This window comes from Nicotiana tabacum, chromosome 3 (assembly GCF_000715075.1).
Source record: "Nicotiana tabacum cultivar K326 chromosome 3, ASM71507v2, whole genome shotgun sequence".
NCBI classification, from domain to species: Eukaryota; Viridiplantae; Streptophyta; class Magnoliopsida; order Solanales; family Solanaceae; genus Nicotiana; species Nicotiana tabacum.
In genome coordinates, this window is record NC_134082.1 from 177,518,934 (window position 1) to 177,530,755 (window position 11,822).

Genomic DNA, 11,822 nt, shown 5'->3' on the forward strand with positions numbered 1-11,822 from the left:
AGAAAGTTAGAAAATTTATTTAAGGAAAAATATTTTGTGAATTAAAAAATATTATTAAGGATAAACTAGTAAAATCTTTGGTCAAACTAAAAGTGCTTATAAGCTGAAAAGCCATAAGTTGGGGTGACTTATGGCCGATTTTAACTTATAAGCACTTTAGATATTTGTCAAACGCATAAATAAGCCAAAAAATACTTATAAACCAATCTAACTAGCTTATAAGCTTAATCAAACACCCTCCTAATACATGAAATTTTTCTTAGAGTATGGTACATGAAAGTTTCTTGCATTCGGCTCGCAATTAGGTTAACAATGAGTCAAAAACAAACAAAAAAAACTATTTCACCCCAGCATCCAGTCAACGATATCCCATAATGACACGCGTTGCAGTGATTATTGGGAATTCCATGTTGCTGCATATTGCATAAGTTGTACGTATGGTGTGGAATAATGAAATTTTTTTATGGTATATATGACAAAATCTTTAAAAACGAAATATAATTAGAGAAGGAACAGTGCCTTTAAACTTTTAAAACCATGGAAAAAACAATAGGAATAAACTTTAAAAGTTCGTTTTCCTCTTCACCAATTAGTTTTCGAGTCACTCATTTGAGAAGTATTTCGCAAGAAATGGCTTTTCTTCCCATACACAAGAAAAATCTTCATAAGCCAGCAACTCAAACAAATGTCAAAGATATCTCTTTAGTTCAACTTTTTTAATAGGGAAAGAGAGGAAGAGAAGTCCTTTCCACGATATCCAATTTGAAAAATATTGCAGAGTAAAAATAAAAGTAAAAACATAATTATTTTTTTTCTTATAAAAGAACAATATTGCAGAGTAAATTAAGTAGCATGTTTTTTGGCAAGTGTAACATGCAAAAATCAGAAGATGGTCAAAGTTTTTTTTTTTTTTAAGAAAAAAAATATTTTATTAGAGAAAGAAAGAATTAAAAAAAGAAGGAAATGTGGGATGCCTTCTCTTGCATTTTCGCTCTTACAATGGAGATGTTTTTCTCTTCTTTCTTTCCCCACTAATTTGTTTACATAGTTGAGAGAAAATTCAAGAAATAGTGCACATGGGCTATGAAAAGAAAAGGAAAATGAATCTAATTATCAACATTCTTTAAGTGTATCTTAGTGATACGATGACATTATGGCCAAGTAGGATCAATTAAAACATATTGATCGTTGTCGTTAAAGATTTTTTGTTCTTTATGAAAAACCGAAATCAAGATGAGCATGTATGCTGTGGAAATGGAATAATGAAAAGATTATGGGACCGGAAATGACAAAATTAAAGAGGGTGTTTGCCTGGGTAAGTTTACTCTACTTTACCACTTATTATCAATTTTAATACTTTAATTATTTTAACATAGTAGTACTTGCTTATAATTTGTAAAATTAATTAGTTTCAGTTCTTAAAAATACTTTTGTATGATTTGATGCTTATCAGCTATATAATCAACTAAAACAAGCTCAAAAGCTAATTACAAAGAGAGAAATATTTAGAATTTTAATACATTGAGCGGAATTGTTGTAAAGAACTGTGCCTTTACCCTTTTAAAGCTATAGGAAAGCACTAGGGAATAAACTTTTAAAGAAACATTCTTTTACACTAAACCAGATACGAGTAGTTTTTTGGTCACTTCACTTATTTGAGGAGTATTTCGCAAGAAATGGCTTTTCTGCCCATACACAAGAGAAACCTTGACAAGCCAGCAACTCAAACAAATGTCAAAAGGTATCTGTAGTTCTCCCGGGGCAAGAGAGGAAGAGAAAGTTGAAAAAAAAAAATTGGAAAAAAAATCTTCTTTTATTTTCACTATTTTTTGTACATGCTCGGGTTTTAGAGGGAAAATACGTAAAGCAAAGGTGTGCCTAGCTAAGCTATGTTTTATGTTCTTTTGGAGTTGGTCTCTTTCATTTGATCAAAATTTACTAACCAATACTCCACTAGTTGTCTTTCTGGTTCATTGGTTGTTCTTTTCTTTCTAAATCGAACAAAAGCTAGATATTTTGCATTATATTAAAGATTACGTTCTTGTTCTTTCATTCTCCAAATTACCTGCTTCAGCTTTCAGGATTGCACTGGTGGTCTCGTAATGTGTAGCCAAATCACACTAAATGCAAATACTAATATTTTTAGAAAAGAATCTTTTTTAAAAAAAAAATTAATGTCTCGTCTTGATGTTTCTTTTTCTTTGTGTGGGAATGACAAAATTAAATGTTAGGAGTAACTTGTTTCTATTTTCAGGCAAAAAGTGAATCACGAACTGTTTGGTCGTACAGGATCTTTAATTAGTTCGCCATATCTTAGCTAAATTAAGTACATTAATTAGCTTATGTTACTTGCGCCAAGCTCTTTTTAGTGTAACTATTTTTTGGTGGGCTTTCTAAAAACATATTAGAGGTTCAATGTGAACATTCGTTCCTTAACTAAGAAGTTTAAGGAAATTGGATGATGTAGGCTGATAGCGATGTCAAAGAGAAACTCAAAAAACGTCGCAGTTCAAGGAACTAGTGACGAGGAAACAAAACAAAGAGACTTGAACAAGCCTTTTCATACTCTTCACCTGCTTGTTATCTCATTAATCATTTAGTATAGACGGATTAAAAAAAATGTTAAGAAAATAGCTTTTTCAGCAAACAACACAAAATGATTAGTTATAATCAAAGCATTCAACAAGAAAATATTAAAAACACTAAAGTAAACACCTTTCTTCATGTCTAAATTCTGGTAATCATCCTTGAATTTAGCTTAGTCATAGTTTGTAGTACAAGCGTCCTACTGGCTTCCAATTCATCAATTGGATTAAAATCATTGGCTGAGCTGTTATTTCCGAGTCATCATTAAACAAGAAGCCTGCAGTACACAAGATGGACTCTTATAAATAGTTCTCCTCAAGTAATTTTCTACAATATTATTCATATGAAATATTCTTTAAAGATGACTCATGTGGAAAAGAACCAAGAACAAGAAGTAGCATGTGAAGAGATTTTAGAGAATGTTTGGGCAAACTTCATATCCAAGAATGAAGCAAATGAAAAGGCTCAAAGGGAGACAAATGAATTATGTCCTGAAAAATGGGAAGAACTACCAAGTCTTGAAAGGTTGCCAAGCTTAGGAAGATGGATATCAATGGGAGCTGAAACTTGGGAAGAGCTTCTTAATGGAATTCTTCCTCCTAATGACAAAATACATTCAAATGATACATCAACAAGCAAAAATGAAGATGTCAAAAAAGAGAAGAAGAAGATGGTTGTAACAAGGCATTATAGAGGGGTAAGAAGGAGGCCATGGGGAAAATACGCGGCGGAGATAAGGGATTCATCAAGAAAAGGAGCTAGGGTTTGGCTAGGAACTTTTAATACTGCTGAAGAAGCAGCCATGGCTTATGATAAAGCAGCTTTGAGAATAAGAGGTCCTAAGGCCTACTTAAACTTCCCCCTTGAAACTGTTGCTCAAGCCATGGGAATATCTTTTCCTGAACAAGAATGGACTTTTCCATCAGCAGTTTCACAAATTGGAGGTGCATATCTTGGTTGGGATGATCATTCTATTTCTAATTCAAGAAAAAGAGTGTCCAGGGATTGGAGCATGTTTGAGGATTTAGATGTAATTAATCAATTACCTCTACAAAAGAAAATTATGAGAAACGGGGAGGAGGATCTTGATCAGAGTGACTTGGATATCCTAGAGTTTGAGGATCTTGGGAGTGATTATTTGGACAGTTTATTATCCTCATTATGATTGAATAGTTAAATTATAAGTTTTAGACACATAATTAGGGAAGATAGGGGCATAGGGCACCTAGCTAAGTTAAAAATGATATTCTTGGATAATATGTATATGAATTAATGGATGATTCATACTTTGTTTATACAAATTTATACTGTATGCCACATGATTTTAGTTATCGCCTCTTTATTTCATGAATACTGAGTTGCAAAATTCTAACTTTTGTGTGTTATCTAATTATCGTCTTAATTAGTTGCACAATTAGCAAACGACGAAAGCTGGAAAAGTTTCTGAAGTCACTATTGAGTTGTTCAAGAGAATTGGCGGTTAGTAGTAGTTTGACTGCATAAGTAGTCTTTCCTTCCGATATCTTTTATCTCACAAAAATAAAAATAAGTTTGCTAGAATGTATGTAGTCCATAAAAAAGAAAAAGAAAATCTAATTTATAACCAGAGAACATATCTTCTCAAGAGCTAAGACAGAGGTTTGACTAACCAACCATTCTTGAAAAGAAATGATGATCATTTTCTAGAAGTTACATTAGTAGATATCTAGAAATATTGCAGAGTTCACGGATCATTACGTATAATGCTTTTCTAGATGGGAAGACCAACCAAATATTTTATATGACGTGACTTCATCACCAAACTCCACTAATAGAATTATATTGGGTTGTTGTTGTTGACATCATATATTTCTTTGTCTTTATACTTTATAATATCTTCTCTTTGCGGTAAACGTGTGACAAAAGTTTATCTAATGGTCCAATTTTGAATTTCTATAGTTCTCGGGTAGTTTATAAACAAAAAGTCATCAAGGTATGCTTATAAAATTACTTTTTCTTTTTTAAAAGTTATGCTCGTTTATAATATACGTAAAGATGGCTTTGGAGATTTTAATTTATCCTTTTTTTCCCGTAAAGATCCTTTGGTAATTACAAAAATATGAATTTTTCAATTTCTTTCTATTACGTAAGGAGCACGTATCATAGGCGGCTAAGGGTAAGGCAGCACAAGCAATAGTTTAGGGGCTCCACTTTCTCTTAGTAGTAATTTTAATTTTTTTATAAAAATTGAGTATCTTAATGTTAAAAAGTAAATAACTTAATACAAAAAGAAAAAGAAAATTTAATTTTTGACTAGCACTGATAGTTGAAATTTTAATAATTTAAAGGGTATAAAGATATATTTGATTTTTTTATTTAGTGGGTAAAATTTAATTTTTTATTTAAAGGGTATAAAAATATCTTTTATTTTTGACAAGAGTGGGTTGCTTTAGTGGTGAGCACCCTCCACTTCCAACCAAGAGGTTATGAGTTCGAGTTACCTCAAGAGCAAGGTGGGGAGTTCTTGGAGGGTGGGAGTCGACGTTAAAAGAAATATTACAAGTAGAAGATAATACTCTGATCTGTATACTCAATAAGATAACATAAGAATTAATTTTTGTTAAATACCTATCCTATAACAATTTTGCATTAGGATCAATAATATATTAGGAGAATCTAAATGGATCGGATTAGCTATATTATCATTTTAAAAAGTTAAAAAAAATAGATTTCAAACAAAAATATACAAATTTATTTTGTTAACAAATTAGGCCCCTCGTCGAGATTTTGCTTTAGGCCACCAACAATGTTGGACCGCCCAAAAAAACGATACTAGTATTAGATTATAAGTCTTTTTTTCATAAAAAATATATTGAAGAATTACCTCTTTTACCCTTTTTTTTCTTTCTGATATGGCCGTTACCTACCCAAGTCCAGGGTCAACTCTGGATAATTAACATGGTCAATAGGCAGATCTTGAATCTATATCCTTTCTTTATTTTAACACAATCCTCGTGTGTTTTTTGACTGCTGACCACTAGGCAAAATGCTCTAAGGAAAGTTTATCTTCTTCTCCACTATACATAATTACATATAAGGTTCTGTGTTAATCACAAATGGAGTTTGGAATTTGTTAGGAGTGTCAAATGAGATAATGTGGAAACATGTGGGTTTTGAGAGTCAAATTCTTTTTGACCGTTAATTCAAAAATAAAATTTTAAATTTTTGAAATAAAATTTATATATCTAGAAATTACATAAAATGTTATAAGTGATAATAGTTAATAATTTGAAAATATTTAAAAGACATATGAAAAATTTGCAGTAAAAAATTTATTTGATTCTCAGAATTCGAATGATCTCCACATAAACTAAGACGGATGGAGTATATTTTTATGGGTTAAATTTGATATTGCTAGAATTTATTTGACAATTCTTGCAAAGGAACTTGCTGTTCTGTTTCCCTTCGTTGAGTTAATATTTTCTAAATAAGATCGTTGAGTTAATTAAGAGAATAAATAAGTCTTTATATGAATTTATTAATAATAAATAGTCTATTGTGTTCGACGGTCCATTATATTTTTGGTCATAGAATGGCTAGCGTCTAACACATTGGCCCCTCTGTGGCACCCCACATATGATAGTGCGTTTGATTTGCGTTCTTGAAAAAAATGGAAAATAGAATGTGCAGATTACAATTTGTAAACGACGCGCCAATAAAATCTTATACAAGCTTTTTACAGATGAATACATGACTAAAGCGCACACCCATCGCCGTAAACAATCCAAGAACAAAATAAAAAGAAAGACGAGTATATATATATATTATAATGTGAAAGTAAAACTCGACTAGATAGATATATTGCGGAGACAATCTAATACGTCTAAATTTTGGTCGAGGTGTCAACAAACTATAACTCCTAGTATAACTTAACATCGACCATGCAATTGGTTCAAAGTGCCAAGAAATTCTCCATATACTCTGTCTTATTATCTTGAGATAAATCCGTTGCAATTCTTGATTCAAATGCATTAATCAACCCACTTGAAACTTCATTTGAACTGGAATTCGAATGATTGGAATTAGTATAACTATCTGAGCTCAAACTTGGAGGACGTAGTAGTAATCTATCTACTGAAGCAGAGGCAGTGACTACTTCAGACGGAAAATTGAGGAGTGCCTTAGCACCACGCATTCTAAAGGCTGCTCTATCATAAGCTAACGCAGCTTCTTCTGCTGTTTCAAACGTCCCTAGCCATACTCTAGCACCATGTCTAGCCGAATCACGAATTTCAGCAGCGTATTTTCCCCATGGTCTCCGTCTTACGCCTCTGTACTTCTTCCCTATGATCTGTGATGGACGAAGGACATTTTTGGGAAGAAGTTGGTTTCTTTGGGGTAAATATGGGATGTTAAGGGCATTAGCTTCATTGAGGACTTCATATAGTACCATCTCTTGTGAGTCATTCTCATTAAGAGGTAGATCACTTTGGGGAGCTGGAACCATAGCTAAGAGGGATATAATTAAGGTTATGGCTTTCGAAAAATGTTTCTGAAGTTTGGATTATGAGGTTGAGATCAGGTATTTAACTTGAGGAATACTAGAAAAGTTGTGGGGTCTGTTGAATTTTCTTTCGTGGAGAAAGAGGAAGATATGAGGAAACAAGAGAAAAATTTGTGCCTGTCTTTTTCAATAGTTGGTGCGTTCGTGGGAATGTGGACACTGTTTACCCCAAGTCTAGATAATATTACAAGTCTAGATAATTGTTGGCATGTACAATGATACATGATTGAGGAAGAGGAATTATCAGACTATAATTTTCCACAGAGTTGATGCCTCTGTTTCTAAGATGCGCAGTTGACCTTTCAAGACTTTTTTTTTGAGGTTGAGAGAAAAATAAATTGTCATATATAGACAACACATTTTATGCATTTATTGGTTTAATGTTCATGCACATGATACGAGTAATTTTTTTTAATCTGTCAATCTTCATAGAGAATAGAAAGATGTTTAGTTGAACACTTAATAAATCATTTAAGGAAATAAGAAAAGAAATTGTTTACCCTCAAAATCAGATAACAATTGAATTTATACGCGATTTTAAGGATACGTGATATAATTTGACACAAATTGAAAAAAACAGATTAATATTGAAATCAATAACAGAAAAATAAAGACAAACCACACAAGTTGAACAGTGTTAGCCTTGAAGGTTGGTCACCCACGAGAAATTGCCTCACTCGATGTCAGAACAGAGTAGCAAAATAATAAGAACTAGAAATAATAATGTAATACCTTTGGATGCGTGTTACAATGTCTCTATTACAAATAAATAGACCCACTTTATATAGTAGGGGAGTCCTACTTTAGATACAATTCTACAAAAGATAAAATCTCATGATTTGCTAATTAGTCGGTCTCTTGTTGATACAGGCCGAGATTCCTGCCGTGATATCCGACTGATTATAGATATTTCGGCCTTCCGTTATTTGGTTTGATAATATTTCCTTGAGCTCGATCCGAGTCTGGGTCGGTTCCGGAGCTACGGGCTCGATGATCTTGAAGACGCATGCTCTAACTTCATACCTTAGTTCGATATAATCTGGAGTCGATCTTTAACTCATCATGTTTCAGCCCCGATCCGTCATGCAGTAGATGAGCTCGGTTTTGACCGTATACAGATAGTTCCCTCGTTTTTCGAAGAGTAAACGACGAGAAACGATATGAGCCCCCGATCTTCGTCTCGATTCTTCGCGCCAAAAACAACAAAACTAACGAAACGTCTCGTCAGTTACGTCTTTAATGACATTTAATATTTGTCAGTTACTAGTCGGCCATTACGGGTTCTGAACCGTCGTTTGCAAACTATAAATACTCAAACTTTCATTCATTTAAACTTTACGTTTAAACCTCTTCTTCGCTTGTTCTCAAAAAACCCTTTGTATTCTCAAAAAAATACTTTGTACCAGATCTCTTAATGTTTTTTGCAAGAATTTTCGCTTATCTTCATTCCAAAACACTAAATGTGACCTTTTAACTTTCTATTCTTCATCTTTATTCAAAGGAAAATGGCAAAAACTTCTAAAATAATTTCACAAAAAAAGACTGCCTCTTCATCACGGCCTGCCGGTGAGGGATCAGCGGTGGAACCTCACCCTGAAGAGTTTGTTCCTGGTGGGTGCTCGACCGACATTGATTTCAAGTTCGAAAAAACCTCTTCGGTTCCTGGTTGATGCGAGCCGATCTCGAGATATATATGCTCGATCACAGATGATCTCCTCTCCAAGGTCAAAGAGGATTGCAACTGGGCTGATAAATATGTGGTGGTGCCTTCTCCTGAGGAAGCAATTACTACCCCAAGTGGAGAGTTTTTTAAGTGTTTACACTTATCCCTTCACGTTGGGTCCCTTAGACCCAGTCATCATTGCCTTCTGCAAGAGGTACGAGGTGACCCTCAGTTAGATTCATCCCTCATTCTGGAGGATAGTAATTCTCCTCCGCTTTTTCGTAAACAAAATCGAGGGGTGTCCCTTCACCCTCGATCATCTCATACGCCTGTACAGTCCCCGACTCTATCGAGGGGGATTAATAAAACTTGCCCGCCTGGCCAATAGGGCCCCATTCTCGAGTATAGACGAGGATTAGGACCGGGGCTGGATAGGTCGATTCGTTCGGGTGAAGTCCTCCGATTTAATCCCGGCCGAGAACATGCCATTTCTCGAGAAATGGAACATGAAATGTAAGTATAACTCTGCCTTGGAGATTTTGTTTGTTTTTCCTTTTTCCCTCCTTATTATCGACGTTTTGTGGTGCAGTCATTGCTCGAATGCCAAATTATGTTCTTCGACTCAAGGAGTGGGCCGAGGACCTCGTGTCTCAGAAACCCTATTCCGAGTGCACGTGATGCGAATTGTCGAAGGGCCAGTGGGAGGCCCGTTCCCATGGTAAGTTTTCTTTTCCGATTTAATAATATTTGATTTTTTTTCTCGTGTCGTTGAGTTCTCATTGGTTTCATTTTCTTTTGTAGGTCTCCCCAAGGATGTTGCTATGAGGCCTCCATCTAGTGACGAAGATGTGACTCTCGAGTCCCCTACTCCGAGGCAGGATGATAAGAAGAAAAGGAGGAGGGACCCAAGTTATCTGAATTCGAAAAAGAAAAAACCAAAGAAGAGGCTGGCGCGCAAACCTAAGGGAAGCACCGATGCTCTACCCTCGAACTTAGTCCACCAACTAAGGAACGAGTTCAAAGAAGAAGAAGAAGAGAAATCCAAGTTGGTGGCCCGCGTGCGGTCCGATGTCGTGATACGAGAGGCCTCCAAACCGGCAGGTGCTGAAACTGAATCGTCTCAATTTGGAGAGGTCGACGAGCGAGCCTAGCTCAAGCTACCGGACCAGAAGGGGGCGAGGCCACTATGCCTCGAGATGGAGAGGTCGATAATGAGATCATGGCGGATTCTTCCCGGACAGCGGATAGCTCTTCGAAGGGCATTCCAAGAGTAATAGACCTCTCCGGTTTGCTATTATTTATTGAGTCTATGATTGCCGATGCTTAAGCGCTGAAAGAATGATCCACCGAAGAGCCACAAGGGGTAGTAGACACCTTTACCAACTTCTTTGACGGCGTAGACTCTACCGCTACGGAAGATGTCACCTGTTTGGGTGATATACGGTGCCGAAGAAGAGTCCATCGAGTGGACCTGCCTCGAGCCCGAAATTAGTCAATCAGTTCCCAACCCCGAGTTTGAATCTTGATCGGAAGTGATCAATTGTTATTTCCATCCTAGAAGATGCCTGGTTTCTTTTCGCCCTCGTAGGAGTGTCCAGTTATCTTCGGTGCTTGGTGATCGGAAAGGATTAGGCCAAAATGAATGAGATAGAAGTGCCTTGTTTGTTCAACGAAGCCCAACAGGCATTAAATCGGGTAACCCCTGACACCTTTTAATAATTTCTAGTGTGTACTTAGATTATTTTGTAGATGATTGTAACTCCGCTCCCTGTGTTTGTAGGCTTCGGTACTCCACCATGAAATGTTCCTCCACTACTGGGAGGAGCTAAACCAGTACGAGGTCGAGATCTGAGAGCTCATTGAGAAAAGAGACACTTACAAACTTCTTAGTGAGCAAAGAGAAGGGGCCTAAGGGCCTCCAAGCTGAGTTGGAGGTAGCTCGGAAAGAGCATGCCGACCTGGCTGAGCAGGTAAGAAAATTTTTTGAAGTTAGTGATGACGAATCGGACATGGTGACTAATGTTCTGAACCAGCAGGTCCAATAGAAGGTCGACATAATCGGGCAGCTCCGGGAAGAGGTAGATGCAGTAAAGGCTGAGGCCAAAGAATGGAAAAAAACATGGACCGCCTAGCCTCAGAAAAGGAGACCACCCGAGCCTAATTGGCTTCGGACGAAGTCCAGTTCTGAGGTATAAAGGACAAGTCCATGGCGCAGGCCAGGAAGATCGAGGAGCTCTAGTCCCAACTGAATTCGACCATCTCTAATCGAGAAAGTTTGTCCATAGAGCTTGAAGCGGCCAAATCGGAGGCAAAAGCAGTTATGGCTAATGCTGATGAGGTGGTGGCTGTTTATAAGGCTAAGGCGGCTCATTTTTTAGCAAAAACAACACCGAGCATGATAAATGGCAATCTCGAAGGGAGGCCCTTGAGGAAATCCATGCTCGAGGTTTCAACTTATGAGTTGAGATCGAGAATGTCAAGGAGCTCAAAGTTGAGGCTAAAAGGTTGGCTTATCCCTAGGATGATAATGACTCTGAGGGCTTCAGCGGATCTGAAGGCGGGGAAGATCCCCAGGGTGAAGATGCTGCCTCTGATGAGGACCAGGCCACTTAGGCCTTTAGATGTTTTTGTTTTTTGTTTTTGCATCTTGTTGAGGCTGTTCGGCCTTTGTATAAATTTTCATCAGACTGTTTGGCACTTTGTATAAGGCTTTCTTTCCCTTTCACAGCTTTCGAATTTTTTCCTTTGCTTTTTTATTTATATTCACAAAGATCAAAAATGCCTTAGCACGAAATAATCATGTTGTGTTCGAAGGTTCAAACAAACCTCGCATTTACCCTAATATGTTTTAAGGCATTTTGGGGTTCGATATTACTAGAAATTTCCTCCCAAAGTAAGTAGTTGTAGTCCGCCGAGGGTAGCCTTTAGAACCGGTTATGAAAATTTTCTTTTTTGAAGACCTTGTTTTTATTACGGGTCTCATATGTCTCCGAGCTGTGTTAGTATGGTCATAGCCTTTTAGTTTGGGAA

The 11,822-nt window shown here is 36.4% G+C and overlaps 2 protein-coding genes across 2 annotated transcripts; one reads left to right on the top strand and one right to left on the bottom strand.

Annotated features, from left to right (window-relative positions):
- Window positions 1–2,783: 2,783 nt before the first annotated feature.
- LOC107807574 (ethylene-responsive transcription factor ERF091-like) lies at window positions 2,784–3,887 on the top strand. Its single transcript, XM_016631986.2, has one exon. It carries the CDS (start codon window positions 2,930–2,932, stop codon window positions 3,749–3,751), a length of 822 nt encoding a protein of 273 aa, XP_016487472.2. The 5' UTR covers window positions 2,784–2,929; the 3' UTR covers window positions 3,752–3,887.
- Window positions 3,888–6,259: 2,372 nt separating this feature from the next.
- On the bottom strand, window positions 6,260–7,138 carry LOC107807573 (pathogenesis-related genes transcriptional activator PTI5-like). The gene has a single exon (XM_016631985.2). The coding sequence runs from the start codon at window positions 7,070–7,072 to the stop codon at window positions 6,518–6,520; it is 555 nt and encodes a 184-aa protein (XP_016487471.1). The 5' UTR covers window positions 7,073–7,138; the 3' UTR covers window positions 6,260–6,517.
- Between the last annotated feature and the right edge of the window lie 4,684 nt (window positions 7,139–11,822).